The 27,389-nt window shown below is 40.9% G+C and overlaps 1 protein-coding gene across 5 annotated transcripts in view; it reads right to left on the reverse strand.

Moving 5' to 3' along the window:
- The window catches only part of LOC121538498 (F-box only protein 6), a 43,833-nt gene that overhangs the window by 11,498 nt on the left and 4,946 nt on the right, over nt 1-27,389 (reverse strand). For 2 of the 5 annotated variants that reach the window (XM_041846580.2, XM_041846579.2), the window contains exons 3-7: nt 18,398-18,659; nt 18,175-18,292; nt 16,112-16,207; nt 15,877-16,012; nt 13,858-14,268 (exon numbers count right to left, since the gene is read on the reverse strand). The exons of 1 other annotated variant lie outside the window; for it this stretch is intronic. In XM_041846580.2, coding sequence (XP_041702514.1) covers nt 14,122-14,268; nt 15,877-16,012; nt 16,112-16,207; nt 18,175-18,292; nt 18,398-18,659 — 759 coding nt within the window. In that variant the 3' untranslated portion in view covers nt 13,858-14,121. Of the gene's footprint in view, nt 1-5,262; nt 5,612-13,857; nt 14,269-15,876; nt 16,013-16,111; nt 16,208-18,174; nt 18,293-18,397; nt 18,660-27,389 lie in introns of those variants that run through there. 2 more of the 5 variants (XM_041846583.1, XM_041846582.2) reach the window with 2 other exon arrangements.

A 27,389-nucleotide genomic window follows, 5' to 3' on the forward strand; every position in this document is an offset into this window, starting at 1 on the left:
ATCGACCATTTCGAATACCACCGTACCTTCTCCGCTATGCAATCCGGTTTCCGAGCTGGTCACGGGTGCACTTCAGCCACGCTCAAGGTCCTAAACGATATTATAACCGCGATTGATAATAGACAGTACTGTGCAGCCGTCTTCATCGACCTGGCCAAGGCTTTCGACTCTGTCAACCACCGCATTCTTATTGGCAGACTAAATAGCCTTGGTTTCTCAAATGACTGCCTCGCCTGGTTCACCAACTACTTCTCAGATAGAGTTCAGTGTGTCAAATCGGAGGGCCTGTTGTCTGGACCTATGGCAGTCTCTATGGGGGTGCCACAGGGTTCAATTCTTGGGCCGACACTTTTCTCCGTGTATATCAATGATGTCGCTCTTGCTGCTGGTGACTCTCAGATCCACCTCTACGCAGACGACACCATTTTGTATACATCTGGCCCTTCATTGGACACTGTGTTAACAAACCTCCAAACGAGCTTCAATGCCATACAACAATCCTTCAGTAGCCTTCAACTGCTCTTAAACACTAGTAAAACTAAATGCATGCTTTTCAATCGAACGCTGCTAGCACCCGCCCACCCGACTAGAATCACCACTCTCGACGGGTCGGACCTAGAGTATGTGGACAACTACAAATATCTAGGTGTCTGGTTAGACTGTAAACTCAACTTCCAGACTCACATAAAGAATCTCCAATCCAAAGTTAAATCTAGAATCGGCTTCCTATTTCGCAACAAAGCCTCCTTCACTCATGCTGCCAAACATGCCCTCGTAAAACTGACTATCCTACCGATCCTTGACTTCGGCGATGTCATTTACAAAATAGCCTCCAACACTCTACTCAGCAAATTGGATGTAGTCTATCACAGTGCCATCCGTTTTGTCTCCAAAGCCCCATACACTACCCACCACTGTGACCTGTACGCTCTTGTTGGCTGGTCCTCACTACATGTCCGTCGTCAAACCCACTGGCTCCAGGCCATCTATAAATCACTGCTAGGCAAATCCCCGCCTTATCTTAGCTCATTGGTCACCATAGCAGCACCCACCCGTAGTCTGCGCTCCAGCAGGTATATCTCACTGGTCATTCCCAAAGCCAACACCTCCTTTGGCCGCTATTCCTTCCAGTTCTCTGCTGCCAATGACTGGAACGAATTGCAAAAATCTCTGAAGCTGGAGACTCTTATCTCCCTCAATAACTTTAAGCATCAGTTGTCAGAGCACCTTACCGATCACTGCACCTGTACACAGCCCATCTGAAATTAGCCCACCCAACTACCTCATCCCTATATTGTTATTTATTTTGCTCTTTTGCACCCCAGTATCTCTATTTGCACATAATCTCTTGCACATCTAGCATTCCAGTGTTAATACTATTGTAATTATTCTGCACTATAGCCTATTTATTGCCTTACCTCCATAACTTGCTACATTTGCACACACTGTATATATATTTTCTGTTGTATTTCTGACTTTATGTTTTTTTTACCCCATATGTAACTCTGTGTTGTTTTTATTGCACTACTTTGCTTTATCTTGGCCAGGTCGCAGTTGTAAATGAGAACCTGTTCTCAACTGGCTTACCTGGTTAAATAAAGGTGAAATAAAAAAATAAAAAAAATAAAAAAATCATCCAGAAGCGAGGTCAGTACAGGTGCATCAAAGCTGGGACCGAGAGACTGAAAAACAGCTTCTATCTAAAGGCCATCAGACTATTAAATTGCCATCACTAGCATATTAGAGGCTGCTGCCTATAGACATAGACTAGAAATCACTGGCCACTTTAAGAATGGAACACTAGTCACTTTAATAATGTTTACATATCTTGCATTACTCATCTCATATGTACATATTCTATAATATTCTACTGTATCTTAGTCCATGCCGCTCTGTCATTGCTCATCTATATATGTACAGTGAGGGAAAAAAGTATTTGATCCCCTGCTGATTTTGTACGTTTGCCCACTGACAAAGAAATGATCAGTCTATAATTTTAATGGTAGGTTTATTTGAACAGTGAGAGACAGAATAACAACAAAAAAATCCAGAAAAACGCATGTCAAAAATGTTATAAATTGATTTGCATTTTAATGAGGGAAATAAGTATTTGACCCCCTCTCAATCAGAAATATTTCTGGCTCCCAGGTGTCTTTTATACAGGTAACGAGCTGAGATTAGGAGCACACTCTTAAAGGGAGTGCTCCTAATCTCAGTTTGTTACCTGTATAAAAGACACCTGTCCACAGAAGCAATCAATCAATCAGATTCCAAACTCTCCACCATGGCCAAGACCAAAGAGCTATCCAAGGATGTCAGGGACAAGATTGTAGACCTACACAAGGCTGGAATGGGCTACAAGACCATCGCCAAGCAGCTTGGTGAGAAGGTGACAACAGTTGGTGTGATTATTCGCAAATGGAAGAAACACAAAAGAACTGTCAATCTCCCTCGGCCTGGGGCTCCATGCAAGATCTCACCTTGTGGAGTTGCAATGATCATGAGAACGGTGAGGAATCAGCCCAGAACTACACGGGAGGATCTTGTCAATGATCTCAAGGCAGCTGGGACCATAGTCACCAAGAAAACAATTGGTAACACACTACGCCGTGAAGGACTGAAATCCTGCAGCGCCCGCAAGGTCCCCCTGCTCAAGACAGCACATATACAGGCCCATCTGAAGTTTGCCAATGAACATCTGAATGATTCAGAGGAGAACTGGGTGAAAGTGTTGTGGTTAGATGAGACCAAAATCGAGCTCTTTGGCATCAACTCAACTCGCCATGTTTGGAGGAGGAGGAATGCTGCCTATGACCCCAAGAACACCATCCCCACCATCAAACATGGAGGTGGAAACATTATGCTTTGGGGGTGTTTTTCTGCTAAGGGGACAGGACAACTTCACCACATCAAAGGGACGATGGACGGGGCCATGTACCGTCAAATCTTGGGTGATAACCTCCTTCCCTCAGCCAGGGCATTGAAAATGGGTCGTGGATGGGTATTCCAGCATGACAATGACCCAAAACACACGGCCAAGGCAAAAAAAGGAGTGGCTCAAGAAGAAGCACATTAAGGTCCTGGAGTGGCCTAGCCAGTCTCCAGACCTTAATCCCATAGATAATTTGTGGAGGGAGCTGAAGGTTTGAGTTGCCAAACGTCAGGCTCGAAACCTTAATGACTTGGAGAAGATCTGCAAAGAGGAGTGGGACAAAATCCTTCCTGAGATGTGTGCAAACCTGGTGGCCAACTACAGGAAACGTCTGACCTCTGTGATTGCCAACAAGGGTTTTGCCACCAAGTACTAAGTCATGTTTTGCAGAGGGGTCAAATACTTATTTCCCTCATTAAAATGCAAATCAATTTATAACATTTTTGACATGCGTTTTTCTTTATTTTAATTTTTTTTTCTGTCTCTCACTGATCAAATAAACCTACCATTAAAATTATAGACTGATCATGTCTTTGTCAGTGGGCAAACGTACAAAATCAGCAGAGGATCAAATACTTTTTTCCCTCACTGTATATATTCTTAATTCCATTCCTTACTTAGATTTGTGTGTATTGGGTATATGTTGTGAAATTGTTACATATTACTGCACTGTCGGAGCTAGAAGCACAAGCATTTCGCTACACTCACAATAACATCTGCTAAACACGTGTATGTGACAAATAAAATGTGATTTGAAAAAAGCAGTTGGTGCAGGGCAAACATTGAAGAATTAGAGCAGTTTGCTGCTGAAAAGGCCAAATTGTCAGTAGCAGGTGCAGCAGGCTCATTGATGGCTACAATAAATGTTTGTCTGCAATTATCTTGGCCAAAGGCTGTGCAACCAAGTACTAGCGCCGGGGTGCCAATAATTTTGTCCATGCCATTTGTCTTTATTTTCTCAAATAAAATTGTAAACAATGTTGAAAATCCAATAACAATGTGTGGTGACAGTTTTTAAAAATTTCAATTTATTTTAGAAGAAATACGGAATTATTTAATAATTGGTAGTTGGCTACATCAAAGTACTAGTTTTTGTATTGATTAACAGTCCAATTATTGCTTCATACAATTATGTTTATTGAAAGAATAGTGAACAAGTAATTTTCTCACGATCACTCTCTATAACACTAACAGAAACCTTACTGGCTGCTTAGATGGTGGACCTGTCTGACATCTCAAAACATCCACTAAAGTTATTTCATTGTAAAATAACAATAGTAGTAGACCAGCCAACCTGGAATAAGTGCTTGAAAAGAAATTGGCTTGTTAAAGGCTGTCATCCATGCTAGATCAAACAATGATGGGGTGATACACAAAGTTAGGCCAGATTTTCAAAGGGTCAAATGTCAAATCTGGTGGACATGATGGAATACATTTAGGCCTAGGTCAAATATCCAGAAATTCTTAACAAAAACTGGGTAGTTTATCAAACATAAACACAGACTATAGAATGGATATGTTAAGTTACTTTTCATACAGCTATTATGCTTAAGACATCCAAATATAAAGAAAATATACAAATTCAGATTTGTTCAGCTACAGTTGTGGTCTGTAGCGCCACTAAGGACCATTCTCAGATGATGTAGACCTTTGAAAACTGCGGGAGACCCCACTGAACCACGAGAACTTAACCTCGTAAGAATCTGACTTTCTGGGCCAGAGATATTGAAAACCGTAATGCCATTTCTAAGGCGTAAAATGTACAAGCAGCCAAATACGATAGTCACAGATTGACCAAATTTACTGAGCTTACCAATACAATGACCATTTAATCATTTATACATACTTAGACTATGTAATAAACATGTTTATAGTTACTTTTGGCATAATGCTATTATGTTTTAAGCCATGCATATACACAGGAAAAGCATATGTTCCATCATTTTCGTTAGGGCTGCCACATTTACTGTATAACCATGTAAACGACGGTTATGGATGAAGACCGTAATGAAAATAAATTAAGTCATAACCGTTTTTAAATAAAACGAATATATTTGATTTTTTGGGAATTAACAGCTGAACGGCCAGGCATTCGTGCGTGGAGTCGGTTTCTGGGATAACATGGATTCTTCACAACGTGATGAAACTTTGTTGCCCCTTGCTGAAACAAGCATGGTGTTGTAGCAAACGATGAATAGAATGGGCTTGGAACCTCTAACCCTTTAACCTAATTTGACTGGTAAACTTATGGGTACAATCGCAATGGCTACCTGGTATTGTGATACAATAATTTCCATGGTAATGTAAAATGTTCATTCAAATGATGTTACCTGATGTCGCTCATGCAATGGAATGTATTTTTTGTAACGTCAGTTGAATTGAATCAAGAAACCACAGCACATATTGTTGGGTACACTTCCTGCTTTTACTTTGCTTTTACTTCCTGCTTTGCTCCTATAGACGGGTTGGCGAAAATGAAAATGATGCGCACGCATCGATGTGGTCGGAAGGCGTGCGGTGTTATTCTGAATGGTCAGATAGCAACAATGACAAGAAGCTGCAATGTGGGGAACCGTAGGTGGCTAGTTTCAGCTCGTTGTATATCGAATTTGATACCATGTCTTGTTTTTAGGTGTTTTGACTAGGGCTGACGCCATGCGCCTCCCAAATGTTGTAACAATGCGGAGGGTTCTGTATAACTCCGCATTGACATGATTGGTTGACGGTAGGTGGGGGTGGTACATCCTGTAGAAAACACAAACTCACTTTCTTGACAACAGCTCTGCACTGCTCCACGAAGCGCAAGAAATATGAATGGCCTGACTTCTGCTGAGGCCTTATCACCGTAAATGCTGCAGGGGTACGCCAAATAAAAATGTGATTCACATTTTGAAACAGTCTATTTAGATTTTCCAACGGGGCTATACATTTGGATGGTTTTTTTCTCGCCTGAGTAGCCTCGTTTCAAAAATACAATTAAACCATCTACATTTATGTCATTAGCAGACGCTCTTATCCAGAGCAACTTACAAATTGGTGGGATAACCACTTTTTTTTCTCGCCTGAATGATCTGAATCTAGGATTACAGGGACTCTCCGCAACTATATTCAATGTGTGGGACAAAATTGAGGCTATGATTAAGAAGTTGGAGCTCTTCTCTGTCTGCATTAACAAGGACAACACACAGGTATTTCCATCATTGTATGATATTTTGTGTGCAAATGAACTCAAGCTTACGGACAATGTCAAATGTGATATAGCGAAACACCTGAGTGAGCTTGGTGCGCAATTACGCAGGTACTTTCCCTAAACGAACGACACAACACCTGGATTCGTTATCCCTTTCATGCCCTGACTCCAGTCCACTTACCGATATCTGAACAAGAGAGCCTCATCGAAATTACAACAAGCGGTTCTGTGAAAATTGAATTTAATCTACTTTTGCATGTGAAAACACAGAATTCTACTAATTACTCCACGTCCTTCATCTAGCCTATGCTACATCACTTTTGTTCTGGGCAGACGGGCACCTGGCTCACACCCGGGAGGCAGCCCGGTTCCAAAACAAATGCAGTCACTTTTCACCCAGAGCAAACTCCTCCCACCGGGGTAACCAGGGCCAGATAATCGAATCCCCTCAACGCTGCACCTGCATAAGGTAAATCTGAATACCAACTTCTGGAGAAGTGCTTAAATCAAAAAGTGTGAAGAAAGCCATAGATTTCGTAACTCTGAATCGGCCCTAAATCTGAATGAAACAGCTCAAATTGCTGCAGTGTAAAACTACCAAATACTCTTGCTTTATCTGTCAACAGATATTGTTCCTCCTTTGACAGGAACAGCACCTTACAGTAGCCTATGTTTGTTTGTTTTATACAAAATGTACATTCACAATTAAGAGTAAAAGTTAATTTCTTCATACAGTGCATTTGGAAAGTATTGAGACCCCTTTACTTTTTCCACATTTTGTTACGTTACAGCCTTATTCTAAAATTGATTAAATTGTTTTGTTTTTCTCATCAATCTACACACAATGCCCCATAATGACAAAGCAAAACCAGGTTTTTAGCAATTTTTGCAAAAAATACAAATGAAATATTACATTTACAGAAGTATTCAGACCCTTTACTCAGTACTTTGTTGAAGCACCTTTGGCAGCGATTACATTCTTGAGTCTTCTTGGGTATGACGCTACAAGCTTGGCACACCTGTATTTGGGGAGTTTCTGCCATTCTTCTCTGCAGATCCTCTCAAGCTCTGTCAGGTTGGATGGGGAGCGTCGCTGAACAGCTATTTTCAGGTCTCTCCAGAGATGTTTGATCGGGTTCAAGTCTGGGCTCTGGCTGGGCCACTCAAGGACATTCAGAGACTTGTCCCGAAGCCACTCCTGCGTTGTCTTGGCTGTGTGCTTAGGGTAATTGTCCTGTTGGAAGGTGAACATTCGCTCTGGAGCATGTTTTAATCAAGGATCTCTCTGTACTTTGCTCCGTTCATCTTTCCCTCTATCCTGACTAGTCTCCCAGTCACTGCCGCTGAAAACAACTCCACAGCATGATTCTGCCACCACAATGCTTCACCGTAGGGATGGTGCCAGGTTTCCTCCAGACGTGACGCTTGGCATTCAGTTCAATCTTGGTTTCATCAGACTAGAGAATTTTGTTTCTCATGGTCTGAGAGTCCTTTAGGTGCCTTTTGGCAAACTCCAAGCGGGGTGTCATGTGCCTTTTATTGAGGAGTGGCTTCCGTCTGGCCACTCTACCATAAAGGCCTGATTGGTGGAGTGCTGTAGAGATTGTTGTCCTTCTAGAAGGTTCTCCCATCTCCACAGAGGAACTCTGGAGCTCTGTCAGAGTGACCATCGGGTTCTTGGTCACCTCCCTGACCAAGGCCCTTCTCCCCAGTTTGCTCAGCCGGACGGCCAGCTCTAGGAAGAGTCTTGGTGGTTCCAAACGTCTTCCATTTAAGAATGATGGAGGCCACTGTGTTCTTGGGGACCTTCAATACTGCAGAATTTTCTTGGTACCCTTCCCCAGATCTGTGCCTCGACAATCCTGTCTCGGAGCGCTATAGACAATTCCTTCGACCTCATGGCTTGGTTTTTGCTCTGACATGCATTGTCAACTGTGGGACCTTATATAGACAGGTGTGTGCCTTTCCAAATCATGTCTAATCAATTGAATTTACCACAGGTGGACTCCAATCAAGCTGTAGAAACATCCCAAGGATGATCAATAGAAAACAGGATGCACCTGAGCTCAATTTCGAGTCTCATAGCAAAGGGTCTGAATACTTATGTAAATAAGGTATCCGTTTCTTATTTTTAATACATTTGCCAAGATTTCTCTAAAAACCTGTTTTCGCTTTGTCATGATGGGGTATTGTGTGTAGATTGATGAGGAAAACATTTAATTTAATCCATTTTAGAATAAGGCTGCAACGTAACAAAATGTGAAAAAAGTCAAGGGGTCTGAATACTTTCCGCATGCACTGTTAGTATGGGGTCTCTGTATATTGATGTAATGTCTAATGTTCAAGCATAGAGGATAAAATCACTCCACAGTAGTTGAATAAACAATAAGGACAGTACACTTTAAATGTCGTTACACAAGTGTAACAACTTCTTATTCAAGAGAAAAACCATAAGAAGCAATCTCCACAGGATAGCAGTACATAACCAAATTAGACATTATATTAATGTATTCATAAATGTATTACAGGTTCACAAACAAACACTTAACATATTTCTTATCTTATTTTCATACATTTACAGTGAGCTCCATAATTCAATGGTAATTGACCATGTTTTTGTTATTTTGGTTCTGTACTCTAGCACTTTGAGTTTGAAAGGATACAATGACAATGAGGGTGAATTTGAGGGTATTTTCATACATATCGGATGAACCGTTTATAAATTATAGAAGCTTTTGTACATGGTCCCCCCCATTTTCGGGCATCAAAAAACATTGGACAGTTTAACATAATGTAGAATAAAGTAATCAATGTTAATATTTGGTCGCATATCCTTTGCATGCAATGACTGCTTGAAGTCTGCGATGCATCGACATCACCAGACGCTGGGTATCTTCCCTGGTGATGCTCTGCCAGGCCTGTACTGCAGCCATCTTCAGTTCCTGCTTGTTTCGGGGACTTATTGCCTTCAGTCTCCTCTTCAGCATGTAAAATGAATGTTCAATTGGATTCAGATCCGGTGATTGACTCGGCCAGTCAAGGATCTTTCACTTTTTGGCCATCAAAAACCCCTTCGTTGCTCTAGCAGTATGTTTAGGGTCATTGTCTTGTTGCATGATGAAGTGCCATCCAATGAGTTTGGAGGCATTTGGTTTTATCTGAGCAGATAAAATATTTCTGTAGACTTCAGAATTCATTGTTCTACTGTCTGCAGTCACATCATCGATGAAGACAAGTGAGCCTGTTCCACTGGCAGTCATACAGGCCCAAGCCATAACACCCCCTCCACCATGTTTCACGGATGAGGTGGTATGCTTTGGATCATGGGCATTTCTTTTTTTTCTCCACACTTTCCTCTTTCCATCACTCTGGTACATGTTAATCTTTGTCTCATCTGTCCACAATACTTTTTTCCAGAACTCTTGGGGCTCTTTTAGGTGCTTTTTAGCAAACTGTAATCTCGCCTTTCTGTTCTTCAGGCTTATCAGTGGTTTGCATCTTGTAGTGTACCCTCTGTAGTCCTGCTGGTGTAGTCTTCGACGTATGGTAAACTTTGACACATCTACACCTGCATCCAGGAGAGTGTTTTTGATCTGTTGGGCTGTTATCAGGTGTTTTTTCTTCACCATAGAGAGTATTCTCCGGTCATCCACTACAGTGGTCTTCCTCAGTCTACCGGGTCTTTTGACATAATTGAGTTCACCGGTAGTTTTTTTCTTGTTAATGATGAACCAAACTGTTGACTTGGGCATGGCCAAGGTTTTTGCAATGTTCCTGATTGATTGATTTTCATTTCTGAGCCTTCTGACGGCCAGCTTCATTTGCATCGACACTGCTGTCTTCCTCATGTTGTCACACCCCAACAACAACCTCCAAAGGCAATAGCAAAGTCTAGAATCAATACTATTCATCAACAGCTCTCCTGCATTCACTAACGACACAAATTAATACACCTGCCTAATGACACATCTGTGAAGCCAATTTAACAAATACTTGTAGTACCTTAAAATGGGGGGACCATGTACAAAAGGTGCTGTCATTTCTAAACGGTTCATCCAATATGTATGAAAATACCCTCAAATTAAAGCTGACAGTCTGCACTTCACCCTCATTGTCATTGTATCATTTCAAACTCAAAGTGCTAGAGTACAGAACCAAAATAACAAAAAAATGGTCACTGTCCAATGAATTATGGAGCTCACTGTATATAGTATCCTTTTAATATAAACAGTGCCTTCAGAAAGTATTCACACCCATTGGCATTTTCAAAATGTTGTGTTACAGCCTGAATTTGAAATTGATTAAATTGAGATGGTCACTGCCGTACACACAATACCCCATAATGTCAAAGTGGAACTATGTTTGTAGAACATTTTACAAATTAATAAAAAATTAAAAGCTGAAATGTCGAGTCAATTAGTATTCAACCATTTGTTATGGCAAGCATAAATACGTTCTGGAGTAAAAATGTGCTTAACAAGTCACATAATAAGTTGCATGGACTCACTGTGTGCAATAATAGTGTTTAACATGATTTTGAATGACTACTACCTCATCTCTGTATCGCACACATACAGATACAGTGGGGGGAAAAGTATTTAGTCAGCCACCAATTGTGCAAGTTCTCCCACTTAAAAAGATGAGAAAGGCCTGTAATTTTCATCATAGGTACACGTCAACTATGATAGACAAATTGAGAAAAACTAAATTGTAGACCTGCACCAGGCTGGGAAGACTGAATCTGCAATAGGTAAGCAGCTTGGTTTGAAGAAATCAACTGTGGGAGCAATTATTAGGAAATGGAAGACATACAAGACCATTGATAATCTCCCTCGATCTGGGGCTCCACGCAAGATCTCACCCTGTGGGGTCAAAATGATCACAAGAACGGTGAGCAAAAATCCCAGAACCACACGGGGGGACCTAGTGAATGACCTGCAGAGAGCTGGGACCAAAGTAACAAAGCCTACCATCAGTAACACACTACGCCGCCAGGGACTCAAATCCTGCAAGGCCAGACGTGTCCACCTGCTTAAGCCAGCACATGTCCAGGCCCGTCTGAAGTTTGCTAGAGTGCATTTGGATGATCCAGAAGAGGATTGGGAGAATGTCATATGGTCAGATGAAACCAAAATAGAACTTTTTGGTAAAAACTCAACTCGTCGTGTTTGGAGGACAAAGAGTGCTGAGTTGCATCTAAAGAACACCTACTGTGAAGCATTGGGGTGTAAACATCATGCTTTGGGGCTGTTTTTCTGCAAAGGGACAAGGACGACTGATCCGTGTAAAGGAAAGAATGAATGGGGCCATGTATCGTGAGATTTTGAGTGAAAACCTCCTTCCATCAGCAAGGGCAATGAAGATGAAACGTGGCTGGGTCTTTCAGCATGACAATGATCCCAAACACACCGCCCGGGCAACGAAGGAGTGGCTTCGTAAGAAGCATTTCAAGGTCCTGGAGTGGCCTAGCCAGTCTCCAGATCTCAACCCCATAGAAAATCTTTGGAGGGAGTTGAAAGTCCGTGTTGCCCAGCGACAGCCCCAAAACATCACTGCTCTAGAGGAGATCTGCATGGAGGAATGGGCCAAAATACCAGCAACAGTGTGTGAAAACCTTGTGAAGACTTACAGAAAACGTTTGACCTGTGTCATTGCCAACAAAGGGTATATAAAAGTATTGAGAAACTTTTGTTATTGACCAAATACTTATTTTCCACCATAATTTGCAAATAAATTCATTAAAAATCCTACAATGTGATTTTCTGGAGAAAATAAATTCTCATTTTGTCTGTCATAGTTGACGTGTACCTATGATGAAAATTACAGGCCTCTCATCTTTTTAAGTGGGAGAACTTGCACAATTGGTGGCTGACTAAATACTTTTTTCCCCCACTGTAATTGTAAGGTCCCTCAGTCGAGCAGTGAATTTCAAACAGATTTAACCACAGACCAGGGAGGTTTTCCAATGCCTCGCAAAGAAGGGCACCTATTGGTAGATGGGTAAAAAAAAAAAAGCAGACATTGAATATCCCTTTGAGCATGGTGAAGTTATAAATTACACTTTGGATGGTGTATCAATACACCCAGTCACTACAAAGATACAGGCGTCCTTCCTAACTCAGTTGCCGGAGAGAAAGGAAACCGCTCAGGGATTTCACTGACGCCAATGGTGACTTTAAAACAGTTACAGAGTTTAAATGGCTGTGATAGGAGAAAACGGAGGATGGATCAACAACACTGTAGTTACTCCACAATACAAACCTAAATGACAGAGTGAAAAGAATGAAGCCTGCACAGAATAAAAATATTCCAAAACGTGCATCCTGTTTGCAATAAGGCACTAAACTAAAACGGTATATCCTGAATACAAAGTGTTATGGTTGGGGCAAATCCAACACAACACATCACAGAGTACCACTCTTCATATTTTCAAGCATGATGGTGGCTGCATCATGTTATGGGTATGCTTGTCATCGGCAAGGACTAGAGATGTTTTTTTTATTTTAAATAAAAATAAATGGAATAGAGCCAAGCACAGGCAAAATCCTAGAGGAAAACCTGGTTCAGTCTGCTTTCCAACAGACACTGGGAGACAAATTCACCTTTCCAACAGGACAATAACCTAAAACACAAGGCCAAATATACACTGGAGTTGCTTACCAAGACGTAATTGAATGTTCCTGAGTGGCATAATTACAGTTTTGACTTAAAAATCGGCTTGAAAATCTATGGCAAGACTTGCAAATGGCTGTCTATCAATGATCAACAACCAACTTTTAAAAATAATAATGTGCAAATATTATACAATCCAGGTGTGCAAAGCTCTTAGAGACTTACCCCAAAGACTCAAAAGTTGTAATCTCTGCCGAAGACTATTCTAACATGTATTGCTTCAGGGGTGTGAATACTTATGTAAATTAGATATTTCAGTATTTAATTTTCAATAAATTGGCAAAGATTATGAGGTATTGTGTGTAGATGGTTTAGAAAAATCTATTTAATCCATTTTGAATTCAGGCTGTAACAACAAAATGTGGAATAAGTCAAGGGGTATGAATACTTTCTGAAGGCACTGTACATGATAACAATTACATTATAGATGTTTAGATATAGGTGAGTACAACCAAAAGTGTTCAACTACGTTTCTTAAGGTGTCGTTTGTCAAAGTGGGTCAGACGTTTATGTACATAACACATTACATTCAAGTTCACACTTTCCTTTCTCTCCTTTGGTCTATCTTCCTTGTATAAGGCTTCAATGTATTCCAGGTATATAATGTGCATTTTTGCTTTGCTCTGTACAATTCAGAGATGGACACAAATAATATACAGGTAACTGCCAAAATAAAGAAAACAACTTAAAGTGTCTTAATAGGGCGTTGGCCACCACGAGCTAGAACAGGTTCAATGCGCCTTAGCATTCATAGATTCTGTGTCTGGAACTCCATTTGAGGGAGGAGACACCATTCTCCCATGAGAAATTCCATAATTTTGTGTTTTGTTGAATGGTGGTGGAAAACGCTGTCTCAGGCGCCGCTCCAGAATCTCCCATAAGTGTTCAATTGGGTTGAGATCTGGTGACTGAGACCGACAGACCACTATGCTCCTTTGAGACCCCTCTTTCAAAGTCACTGAGATCTCTTCTTCTAGCCATAGTAACCTAAATAATGGGCAACTGGGCATTTTTATACATGACCCTAAGCATGATGGGATTTTAATTGCTTAATTAACTCTGGAACAACACCTGTGTGGAAGCACCTGCTTTCAATACACTTTGTATCCCTCATTTACTCAAGGGTTTCCTTTATTTTTGCAGTTACCTGTATTGTACAGCCAGAATCATTTATATCCACAGAGAAACATCATAGTGTGCGTATTGCCTAAGGCAGAAAAGACAGAACATGGTGTACACTATGCTAAGAGAGGTTTCAAAGCTTTCAGCTCGGCACAACGTTCACTTGTAACCTCTTGGGAGACTAAATGGGAACACTGAAAGCTATCTATCTGTCCACCGATGGGAAGATCTCGATGCTACTGTTGGTGACCCGAATTCCATACCAGCCAGCCCAGAACTGAGTGTCATTTCCTCCATGAATGAATTGGATGTACCGCACACCTGGTCCATAATTCTTGAACACATGAGTCATCTGAAACATTGAAGAGGTCATATATTCATGTTCAATTGTAATTAGTATGCTTTGTTTAATTGGGAAATCTGTTTTGTATGTATATATATATATATATATATATATATATATATATATATATATATATATATATATATATATATATGTACCAGTCAAAAGTTTGGACACCTACTCATTCCAGGGTTTTTCTTTATTTTTACTATTTTCTACATTGTAGAATAATAGTGAAGACATCAAAACTATGAAATAACACATATGGAATCATGTAGTAACCAAGAAAGTGTTCAACAAATCAAAATATATTTGAGATTCTTCAACAAAATTATAGTCCCACTAAACCAAAACCAGATGGGATGGCGTATCGCTGCAGAATGCTGTGGTGGTCAAGTGTGCCTTGAATTCTAAATAAATCACAGACAGTGTCATCAGCAAAGCACCCCCACACCATAACACCTCCTCCTCCATGCTTTACGGTGGGAAATACACATGCGGAGATCATCATCCGTTCACCCACACCGTATCTTACAAAGCCACGGCAGTTGGAACCAAAAATCTCAAATTTGTACTCCAGACCAAAGGACACATTTCCACCGGTCTAATGTCCATTGCTTGTGTTTCTTGGCCCAAGCAAGTCTCTTCTTCTTATTGGTGTCCTTTAGTAGTGGTTTCTTAGCAGCAATTCGACCATGAAGGCCTGATTCACACAGTCTCCTCTGAACAGTTGATGTTGAGATGTGTCTGTAACTTGAACTCTGTGAAGCATTTATTTGGGCTGCAATTTCTGAGGCTGGTAACTCTAATGAACTTATCCTCTGCAGCAGAGGTAACTCTGGGTCTTCCATTCCTGTGGCGGTCCCCATGAGACCCAGTTTCATCATAGCGCTTGATAGTTTTTGAGAGTGCACTTGAATAAACTTTTGTAAGTTCTTGAAATTTTCCATAATGACTGATCTTCATGTCTTAAGTAATGGACTGTTGTTTCTCTTTGCTTATTTGAGCTGTTCTTGCCATAATATGGACTTGGTCTTTTACCAAATAGGGCTATCTTCTGTATACCCCCCTTACCTTGTCACAACACAACTGATTGGCACAAATGCCCTAAGGAAAGAAATTCCACAAATTAACTTTTAAGAAGGAACACCTGTTAATTGAAATGCATTCCAGGTGACCACCTCATGAAGCTGGTTGAGAGAATGCCAAGAGTGTGCAAAGCTGTCATCAAGGCAAAGGGTGGCAACTTTGTAAAAATAGTAAAAATAAAGAAAAACCCTTGAATGAGTAGGTGTGTCCAAACATTTGACTGGTACTAATAATAAATATATTTTTTAAATAACAAATATATATATATATTAATTAATTAATTACATACATACATACATACACACACACCTCTTTACCTTGTTTTATCTGCAATGTTTGTCTTTCAATTGTCTTTTTTTGTAAATGAATAAAACAAAAAACATCTTGCAATGCAATCACTGAAAATGTCTAATGCACACAACATCTTAGTAGAACACAAGACAAGGAGAAATCAAATAGTTGATTGTGTACTCAGCTATTTACAGACCCATGTATATTGAGAATTATCTTAAAGTCTGAAGGTTTTACCTGATTCCATTTCTGATCATTCCACTGTTGAAAGATGACAGTTTCTGGACTAAACTTCTTAATTGTCGTCTTCTTATGATTTAGCAACTCAACACAGATATCATATTCAGAGCCACAGTCCCACCGTGGAGCATACCTGATATGGACAAACAAACATACAAGTTGTACAGGACTATTCCTCTGACAAGTATAGAGTAGCAGACACTGAATTATAAAATTCTAATATTCCTCTCACCAGTCGGATATTATGATGTCAGGTTGAAAGTCATCCATGAAAGAAGGCCTGTAACCCTCTTTCTCCAAGTCAATCAGCTGAGACTTCCTGCAGGTCCTGAGATGAGCCGAAGACAAGAGGACACACAGCCAACACATTTACCATAGTTGATAGTAAGCAGCCTGAAAGCCATTTCAATTCAGGAGGCCATATACAGTGCCTTCAGAAAGTATTCACACCTCTTGACTTTTTCCACATTTTGTTGTGTTAGTCTGAATTTAAAATGGATTGAACTAAGATTGTGTCACTGGCCTACACACAATACCCAATAATGTCAAAGTGGACATTATGTTTTAGACATTTTTACAAATTAAAGCTGCAACATGTAACTTTTTGGGCAACCCGACCAAATTCACGTAGAAATGTGGGTTATAGATCTGTCATTCTCATTGAAAGCAAGTCTAAGAAGCGGTAGATCTGTTCTATGTGCACTATTTCTATGTTTTACGTACTGAAGTCTCGTTTTTGGGTCTTTTACTTTCGGTTTTGTACACCAGCTTCAAACAGCTGAAAATACAATCTTTTTGGTTATGGAAAATCCATTTCACAGCGGTTTAGATGGGACAATGATTCTCTACACTATACTTGCTTGTATTGTCACAAACTGAAATGAGGCAAACTATTCAAATGTTAGCAACCCGGAAATGGCAGAGTGATTTCTGCATAGTGCATCTTTAATTAAAAATGAAAAGCTGAAATGTCGAGTCAATAATGTTTAGGCGTCAGCATGCTTCAGTCAGCATGCTTCAGTCAGCATGCTTCAGTTCGGCTGGCACCTAGCCAAGCTCGTCTAGCCAAACCGAACGAGTGTGCGCATATACTACCTTAAAAAGACCTTCGCTTGAAAAACGAGAAAAAAGCACCAATAGTACTGTTTCAATTTGTTTTGTTTCCATTTTGAGAAAACTGAGGATGGATCAACAACATTCTAGAACTCCACAATACTAACCTAAATGACAGAGTGAAAAGAAGGATGCCTGTACAGAATAAAACATATTCTAAAACATGCATCCTGTTTGCAATAAGGCACTAAAGTTACACTTTTTACTTAAAATCGGCATCGAAAATGGCTGTCTAGCAATGATCAACAACCAACTTGCCAGCGCTTGAAGAATTTTACAAATAATAATGTACAATCCAGGTGTCCAAAGCTCTTAAGAGGCTTACCCAGAAAGACTCAGAGCTGTAATCACTGCCATAGGTGATTCTAACATGTATAGACTCAAGGGGTTGAATACTTATGTAATGAAGATATATTAGGGTTTTATTTTTCATATATATTGTGGCGTACCGCGGACAAGCCACCAGGGGGAGACACGTCGAGGCCTCATGACAGACGGAGTCTACATCACGCGGCGGTGGCTCCCTCTGCTGGACGTGCCAGGTCTCGACGGGTCCTCCGGCCAGGACTAATTGGGGCTGATTGAGGCTGGTGAGTAATCAAGAGGCTGATTGCTCACCAGCCGTACGGGGCTCTTAAAGCTGCCAGGAGGGCATCACACGGGAGGGTTGGAGGTAGTGAGAGGTTGCTGCCGGATAGACGTCCTCACGGTCTGCTAGAACCGAGGGGCTCGGTGTTCTATCCCAGAGGAGACAGCATTCCCCAGGGCCCAGAAGGCAGTGACCCAGAAGTGGTCTCCTGGAGGAGACCTGTTTCTTTTCATTTTCTTTATTGTTTTAAATAAACATCCTTGAAACTGAGGTATCACACTTGTGTCTGATCTGTGTAAACGTCTAGATCAAACCCCCTCGTCTGCCACAATATATACACATGTATATTTATTTTTTATTTTGACAGTTTTGTGTAGATTGTTGATAAAAAAGGACAATTAAATCCATTTTAATCCCACCTTGTAACAACAAAATGTGGAAAACTCCAAGGGTTAGGGTCAATGATAGGTATTATCATCCAAATGTATTTGAAGAGATGGAAAATAAATCAACACTAATGTGGATGTGAAACAAAGTGGGACCAAGTGATATTCTCTCACTGAAAAACAAATATGGTATAGTAGTAAACTCACGAGTAAGAAGTTGCAAAGTATTTTTTCACTGTGTTATCAGGAAGCGGCACTTCTTCCACTGGCTCAATTTTCCATTTATCCCCTCCATTCTCCATAATTTGCCAGCCATTGAATTCATCTGGAGAAAAAGAGTGAGGGATTTGAAGTGTGGGTTCTGAGGTTAATAACAGGACCCCCATACCCCAACAGAGAATTTAGACATTTCTGTGGTCTCGACTCTTACCATCTGCTCTGGGGTTCTTGAGAAGATTACGTCTCTTCTTGCTCAAGAAGTAAAACAAACGCCAGTCTTTAGGTAGTTTAGTCACATCATGTGTCTGGTATCCTTCTCTTCGGCACCTCTCTCTCCAAAGAGAATCACTGTCCACCACTTCTTTCCACTCACGGCACACAAGTCGACAGACACACACCACCTGGTGTGGAGGGACATTCAGGAGCATCTCCTCCAGGACTTCTAGAGGGAGCACAGGTAGCATGCCTTTGAACTGAACAAGAGAATGGATGTTTTCGTTGACATGGGAGACTTTAGACAAATTCTGTACACATTTTAGAATAGGAATAGGTCTAGATGTTAGCTCTAGCAACAAGTTGACAGACGTGATTAGAACGTCTCTTCCTAGACATTCTGTCTAGACTCAGATCTTTCACTTAAAATGTATGCAAAACAGAAACTATTGATTTCAGAGTTTAACAAACCTCTATCCACAAGGACTACTTTTAACACATTGACTGGAAGAACTGTGCAGAGGCAAAGTTTGTTTACAGAATTTTGGTCAAATCTCCCTCAGTGTTTTACGTGACCACATTTTCCAAAAACTCTTAAATCTCATATGGAAAAGATCTAGAAGACTTAACAAGATTACTGTTTGTTCTACCTGGAACTGGTCAGTGATACATATGGCAGTAAATACAAAGATTATTTTAATATCTGACTAATGTCTAAATGTTATCCACCCATAACAGAAATGTTGCAAGTACTGTATAAGAAAAATTCAAGAGACATGTAAGCTAAGCCTTCTAAGGTCTCACATACATGGGACATACACATACATTTACATTTACATTTAGCATGCCTGTGAACTGAACAAGAGAATGTATGTTTTCGTTGACATGGGAGACTTTAGACAAATTATTTAGACAAATTATACAAAGCGCTTGCATACCACTGTCTGACATCATTGACACATGCTACGTCACACTTATTGAAGAAAGACACAAAGTCCGCTGCGAGGAGTAGCAAGAGGAGGAGCAGGAAGGGGGGGGGGGGTGACTTCAATAGCAGCATTGAATCTATTTCATTATTAAGTGGAGATCACTCAACAATCATTCTCATGATAGCACATTGGTAGTAGTCAGTGATAAATATCAAAGCTGGGCTTGGTTAAAACCTTGGATGGGAGACCAAAGGCATAGCTGTAGATAAATCAACTGTCCAGTAGGAGGTGCTGCCCAGCCTTATACATGAAAATTCATACTTGTCTTATAGTAATTGTCAGGGTTTTGTATATGTTGACTTATAAAAACAAATGTGAAACCTATTAAGGAAAGCATTTATTTTGTAGAGGTTACATTGTCAGAACATACACCTTTCTTATAATATTAATAGATTACTCATTTCATATTTTGCCTCAAAGATCTTGCACCATATCTATGTAGGGAATTCACCACAATCATGTAGTGAATTATGTGTTACATAAGGAATATAATAAGTAAACAGTAACACATATCAGGAGTTGGAACCTAAATGATTTTCCATTTGTTTATTTTTGAACAGAACCACTCTTTTTGTTCCGTTCCACTGTTCCGAACAGCAAAATAAAGTTCTGAACCATTTCGAACAACAAAAAGTAACAGTTTATATCGTACCTTTCCTTTATTTATTTATTTTTACCTGTGAAATCAAGTTTTTTACATTTAGCTCATTAAATTACTTCAATCAGTGCAGATAGAGCAGGCAAGCTAGTTACAGTTGAAGTCGGAAGTTTACATACACCTTAGCCAAATACAATTAAACTAAATTTTTCACAATTCCTGGCATTTAATCCTAGTAAAAATTCCCTGTTTTAGGTCAGTTAGGATCACCACTTTATTTTAAGAATGTGAAATGTCAGAATAATAGTAGAGAGAATGATTTCAGCTTTTATTTATTTAAATCACATTCCCAGTGAGTCAGAAGTTTACATACACTCAATTAGTATTTGGTAGCATTGCCTTTAAAATTGTTTAACTTTGGGTCAAACGTTTTGGGTAGCCTTCCACAAGCTTCCCACAATAATTTGGGTGAATTTTGGCCCATTCCTCCTGACAGAGCTGCTGTAACTGAGTCAGATTTGTAGGCCTCCTTGCTCGCACACGCTTTTTCAGTTCTGCCCACACATTTTCTATAGGATTGAGGTCAGGGCTTTGTGATGGCCACTCCAATACCTTGACTTTGTTGTCCTTAAGCCATTTTGCCACAACTTTGGAAGTATGCTTGGGGTCATTGTCCATTTGGAAGACCCATTTGCGACCAAGCTTTAACTTCCTGTCTTGAGATGTTGCTTCAATATATCCATATAATTTTCCTTCCTCATGATGCCATCTATTTTGTGAAGCACACCAGTCCCTCCTGCAGCAAAGCACCCCCACAGCATGATGCTGCCACCCCCGTGCTTCACGGTTGGGATGGTGTTCTTCAGCTTGCAAGCGTTCCCCTTTTTCCTCCAAACATAACGATGGTCATTATGGCCAAACAGTTCTATTTTTGTTTCATCAGACCAGAGGACATTTCTCCAAAAAGTACGATCTTTGTCCCCATGTGCAGTTGCAAACCGTAGTCTGGCTTTTTTATGGCGGTTTTGGAGCAGTGGCTTCTTCCTTGCTGAGCGGCCTTTCAGGTCATGTCGATATAGGACTCGTTTTACTGTGGATATAGATACTTTTGTACCTGTTTCCTCCAGCATCTTCACAAGGTCCTTTGCTGTTGTTCTGGGATTGATTTGCACTTTTCGCACCAAAGTACATTCATCTCTAGGAGACAGAATGAGTCTCCTTCCTGAGCGGTATAACGGCTGCGTGGTCCCATGGTGTTTATACTTGCATACTGTTGTTTGTACAGATGAACGTGGTACCTTCAGGTGTTTGGAAATTGCTCCCAAGGATGAACCAGACTGGTGGAGATCTACAAAAAAAAATGTCTGAGGTCTTGGCTGATTTCTTTTGATTTTCCCATGATGTCAAGCAAAGAGGCACTGAGTTTGAAGGTAGGCCTTGAAATACATCCACAGGTACACCTCGAATGGACTCAAATAATGTCAATTAGCCTATCAGAAGCTTCTAAAGCCATGACATCATTTTCTGGAATTATCCAGCTGTTTAAAGGCACAGTCAACTTAGTGTATGTAAACTTCTGACCCACTGGAATTGTGATACAGTGAATTATAAGTGAAATAATCTGTCTGTAAACAATTGTTGGAAAAAATTACTTGTGTCATGCACAAAGTAGATGTCCTAACCGACTTGCCAAAACTATAGTTTGTTACCAAGAAATTTGTGGAGTGGTTGAAAAACGAGTTTTAATGACTCCAACCTAAGTGTATTTACATGTGTGATGGACAAACAAGTGTAGCCTATGGGGCAAGATGCGACTGAAATTTTAGGGTGGGGAGAGAACGAGAGAGGGTTGAGAAAGAGTCTTGAAGCGCTGGGCATCTTGTTAGGACATGCATTATCTGAATTAGGTCCACAGAATTATACCAAGGAGGAGTGGCTTCTATGGAGGAACTTTGAATGTCCTTTGAGCTAGCTAGCTAACAAGCTTGAGCTACCTAGCTAACATGCTTGTGTGTGCAGAGCGGCACCAGAATTAAAAACACGTCTTACCTTTTTTGTAGTTCGTAAATCCAACGTGAAACGTGATAACTCAGCCTTTAGTATCCTTAAATAGCATTGAAAAAGTTAATCCATTCTTTTGTAGCTAATAAAAATCTCTCTCCACATCTTCTGAATCACGCTTGTAACGTCAGTACAGTAGCATATGCTTCGAGGGGGGAGGGGCAGGTATCCTAAACACGCTCTGTCAAAGATTTTCAGCTTGCAGGCAGACACTGGAATACGTTTCTGAGTGACAGTGAGGGCTTTGCATAGGTGCTTTGTTGCGTTTGTTTTGTGGGACTAGAAGAAAAAAATGTCTGGAACGTAAAATTAACCGGTTCCCATGTTTTTAAATAACGGGCCGGAACAGTATGGATCACCTTTGTTCCCATTCATTTAAAAATGTCATTATTTTAAGGTTTTCTGTTCTGTTCCCTGAACCGGTTCCAACCCCAGACACATATACAAATACACTGCTGACATAAGGCAAAACATACTAAGTTTTTCCAGATACTAATTCGATTTTTTGCACCATACAAGATTCTTATTTGTTTTTCATGATTCTTTTCCATGTGGGATATCTGCTACAAATTAAGATTCAAAGATGTCTGCAGAAAGAATGGGGTGTTAGCTATGACATGGCTCCTTGAGTTTGAAAACATATATTTTGGTTATTGAACTAGAGTAAGTGAAGTGGATTTACACCCGGTAACAGAATTGCGGAAACTGAATTTCCTCATGGGTCCCTGTTCTGATTTGTATACAGAAATGCATCATTATGGATATGAATGTCATTCTCTACATGTTGTTTTATCCTAAATAGGTGACATATCCTAAATAATCCTATCGTGATTATGTACCCATAAAACAAGCAGGAACTTTAGGACACCTTCTTAGGCTAGAATATTTCAGAAATAAGCTACTGTTCATAACTAACTTTTTTGATAGGCCTAGTAGGAGGATAGGTTATTGGCCATTTGGTTTTCAACCTCGCATGAAGGGATTTTCCTGGCCCGCATGTATCATTTCTTTCTTAAAGCCCCAATGCAGTATTTTTAATTACATTTCTAAATCATCACTATACAGTTGAAGTCGGAAGTTTACATACACTTAGGTTGGAGTCATTAAAACTTGTTTTTCAACCACTCCACAAATTTCTTGTTAACAAACTATAGTTTTGGCAAGTCTGTTAGGACATCTACTTTGTGCATGACACAAGTAATTTTTCCAACAATTGTTAACAGACAGATTATTTCACTTATAATTCACTGTATCACAATGCCAGTGGGTCAGAAGTTTATATACACTAAGTTGACTGTGCCTTTAAACAGCTTGGAAAATTCCACAAAATGTCATGGCTTTAGAAGCTTCTGATAGGCTAATTGACATCATTTGAGTCAATTGGAGGTCTACCTGTGGATGTATTTCAAGGCCTACCTTCAAACTCAGTGCCTCTTTGTTTGACATCATGGGAAAATCAAAATAAATCAGCCAAGACCTCAGAAAGAAAATTGTAGACCACAAGTCTGGTTCATCCTTGGGAGCAATTTCCAAACGCCTGAAGGTACCACGTTCATCTGTACAAACAATAGTACGCAAGTATAAACACCATGGGACCACGCAGCCATCACACAGCTCAGGAAGGAGACGCGTTCTGTCTCCTAGAGATTAACGTACTTTGGTGCGAAAAGTGCAAATCAATCCCAGAACAACAGCAAAGGACCTTGTGAAGATGCTGGAGGAAACAGGTACAAAATCTGTCATAGTTGACGTGTACCTATGATGAAAATTACAGGCCTCTCTCATCTTTTTAAGTGGGAGAACTTGCACAATTGGTGGCTGACTAAATACTTTTTTCCCCCACTGTATATCCACAGTAAAACGAGTCCTATATCGACATAACCTGAAAGGCCGCTCAGCAAGGAAGAAGCCACTGCTCCAAAACCGCCATAAAAAAGCCAGACTACGGATTGCAACTGCACATGGGGACAAAGATTGTACTTTTTGGAGAAATGTCCTCTAGTCTGATTAAACAAAAATAGAACTGTTTGGCCATAATGACCATCGTTATGTTTGGAGGAAAAAGGGGAGACTTGCAAGCCGAAGAACACCATCCCAACCGTGAAGCACGGGGTGACAGCATCATGCTGTGGGGGTGCTTTGCTGCAGGAGGGACTGGTGCACTTCACAAAATAGACGGCATCATGAGGAAGGAAAATTATGTGGATATTTTGAAGCAACATCAAGACATCAGTCAGGAAGTTAAAGCTTGGTCGCAAATGGGTCTTCCAAATGGACAACGACCCCAAGCATACTTCCAAAGTTGTGGCAAAATGGCTTAAGGACAACAAAGTCAAGGTATTGGAGTGGCCATCACAAAGCCCTGACCTCAATCCTATAGAAAATATATGGGCAGAACTGAAAAAGCATGTGCTAGCAAGAAGGCCTACAAATCTGACTCAGTTACACCAGCTCTGTCAGGAGGAATGGGCCAAAATTCACCCAACTTATTGTGGGAAGCTTGTGGAAGGCTACCCGAAACGTTTCACCCAAGTTAAACAATTTAAAGGCAATGCTACCAAATACTAATTGAGTGTATGTAAACTTCTGACCCACTGGGAATGTGATTAAAGAAATAAAAGCTGAAATAAATAATTCTCTCTACTACTATTCTGACATTTCACATTCTTAAAATAAAGTGGTGATCCTAACTGACCTAGGACAGGGATGTTTTACTAGGATTAAATGTCAGGAATTGTGAAAAATGTATGAGTTTAAATGTATTTGGCTAAGGTGTATGTAAACTTCCGACTTCAACTGTATTTAAAGGAGGTATTTCTGTTTTTTATTTTGTATAAATTTGCCAACATTTCTAAAAACCTGTTTTCGCTTTGTCATTATGGGGTATTGTGTGTAGATTGATGAGGGATTTTTTTTTTTTTTACTCCATTTTAGAATAAGGCTGTAATGTAACAAAATGTTGGAAAAGTCAAGGGGTTTGAATACTTTCCAAATGCACTGTACACTTTAATATACTTTGGTGAATTTACGAGCCATTGCAAGAAAATACACTGCTCAAAAAAATTAAGGGAACACTTAAACAACACATCCTAGATCTGAATGAATGAAATAATCTTATTAAAATACTTTTTTCTTTACATAGTTGAATGTGCTGACAACAAAATCACACAAAAATTATCAATGGAAATCAAATTTATCAACCCATGGAGGTCTGGATTTGGAGTCACACTCAAAATTAAAGTGGAAAACCACACTACAGGCTGATCCAACTTTGATGTAATGTCCTTAAAACAAGTCAAAATGAGGCTCAGTAGTGTGTGCGGCCTCCACGTGCCTGTATGACCTCCCTACAACGCCTGGGCATGCTCCTGATGAGGTGGCGGATGGTCTCCTGAGGGATCTCCTCCCAGACCTGGACTAAAGCATCCGCCAATTCCTGGACAGTCTGTGGTGCAATGTGGCGTTGGTGGATGGAGCGAGACATGATGTCCCAGATGTGCTCAATTGGATTCAGGTCTGGGGAACGGGCGGGCCAGTCCATAGCATCAATGCCTTCCTCTTGCAGGAACTGCTGACACACTCCAGCCACATGAGGGAACCCAGGGCCAACCGCACCAGCATATGGTCTCACAAGGGGTCTGAGGATCTCATCTCGGTACCTAATGGCAGTCAGGCTACCTCTGGCGAGCACATGGAGGGCTGTGCGGCCCCCCAAAGAAATGCCACCCCACACCATGACTGACCCACCGCCAAACTGGTCATGCTGGAGGATGTTGCAGGCAGCAGAACGTTCTCCACGGCGTCTCCAGACTCTGTCACATGTGCTCAGTGTGAACCTGCTTTCATCTGCACAGGGTGCCAGTGGCGAATTTGCCAATCTTGGTGTTCTCTGGCAAATGCCAAACGTCCTGCACGGTGTTGGGCTGTAAGCACAACCCCCACCTGTGGACGTCGGGCCCTCATACCACCCTCATGGAGTCTGTTTCTGACCGTTTGAGCAGACACATGCACATTTGTGGCCTGCTGGAGGTCATTTTGCAGGGCTCTGGCAGTGCTCCTCCTGCTCCTCCTTGCACAAAGGCGGAGGTAGCAGTCCTGCTGCTGGGTTGTTGCCCTCCTACGGCCTCCTCCACGTCTCCTGATGTACTGGCCTGTCTCCTGGTAGCGCCTCCATGCTCTGGACACTACACTGACAGACACAGCAAACCTTCTTGCCACAGCTCGCATTGATGTGCCATCCTGGATGAGCTGCACTACCTGAGCCACTTGTGTGGGTTGTAGACTCCGACTCATGCTACCACTAGAGTGAAAGCACCGCCAGCATTCAAAAGTGACCAAAACATCAGCCAGGAAGCATAGGAACTGAGAAGTGGTCTGTGGTCATCACCTGCAGAACCACTTCTTTATTGGGGGTGTCTTGCTAATTGCCTATAATTTCCACCTGTTGTCTATTCCATTTGCACAACAGCATGTGAAATGTATTGTCAATCAGTGTTGCTTCTTAAGTGGACAGTTTGATTTCACAGAAGTGTGATTGACTTGGAGTTACATTGTGTTGTTTAAGTGTTCCCTTTATTTTTTTGAGCAGTGTACATTGCGAAACACATATTACCAAGATATAGCCTATGTGCACGGTTCCGACTGTCTGGCTCGTCTGCTCTTTCTCTTCGCTACGAACAATGCTAGCGTGTGTTTGGTCTTGCATGTAGAATAGCTCAGCCTACTCATTGATAGCACCTACTTTGGTGAACTTGCACGAGACATTGCAAGCAAAGAAATTGAGAGATACAGCATTGCGATAGCTTATACATCTTTTGATTACCGATGCACGGTTCTGACTGTCTGCCTGGTGGCCGACATGCCTATGCCTCTCGATCCCCTTTCTCTTCCTCCCTAGCTCGCTCTTTGCTGTAAAAGATGTATGAGTTTGTATTCTCGGAAGTAGCCTACAGCAACTAGTTTCCTCCATTGCAAAAATACTGAATCTTAGCAGTCGACACCAGAAATGGGAGTCGACGGGCAAGTAGTCGAGGAATCCATTATTTTGGACTCGACTCCGCACCACTAGTGGAGAACATATTATTAACTTTTTATCCACAACTCTGTCCAGCGCCGTTGTGATCGACTGTGAAGCAAAAATTTTCCCAAACTGGAGATTTAAACGATGATGGAGGATCCTCCAATTGTGGTTTATTGATCCCAACACTCGCCCCATCACTCACCACCTACAGAGTTCCCGGCTGTGCCTCACAAAAGGATTGTTTGAAATCCACCAGTTAAGATTAGAATTTTGATTACAACGTGTGCATAGGCTGTAGTTGTTTTAACTGAATGTTTTTTCA

The sequence above is a fragment of the Coregonus clupeaformis genome, chromosome 24 (assembly GCF_020615455.1).
Source record: "Coregonus clupeaformis isolate EN_2021a chromosome 24, ASM2061545v1, whole genome shotgun sequence".
NCBI lineage: Eukaryota > Metazoa > Chordata > Actinopteri > Salmoniformes > Salmonidae > Coregonus > Coregonus clupeaformis.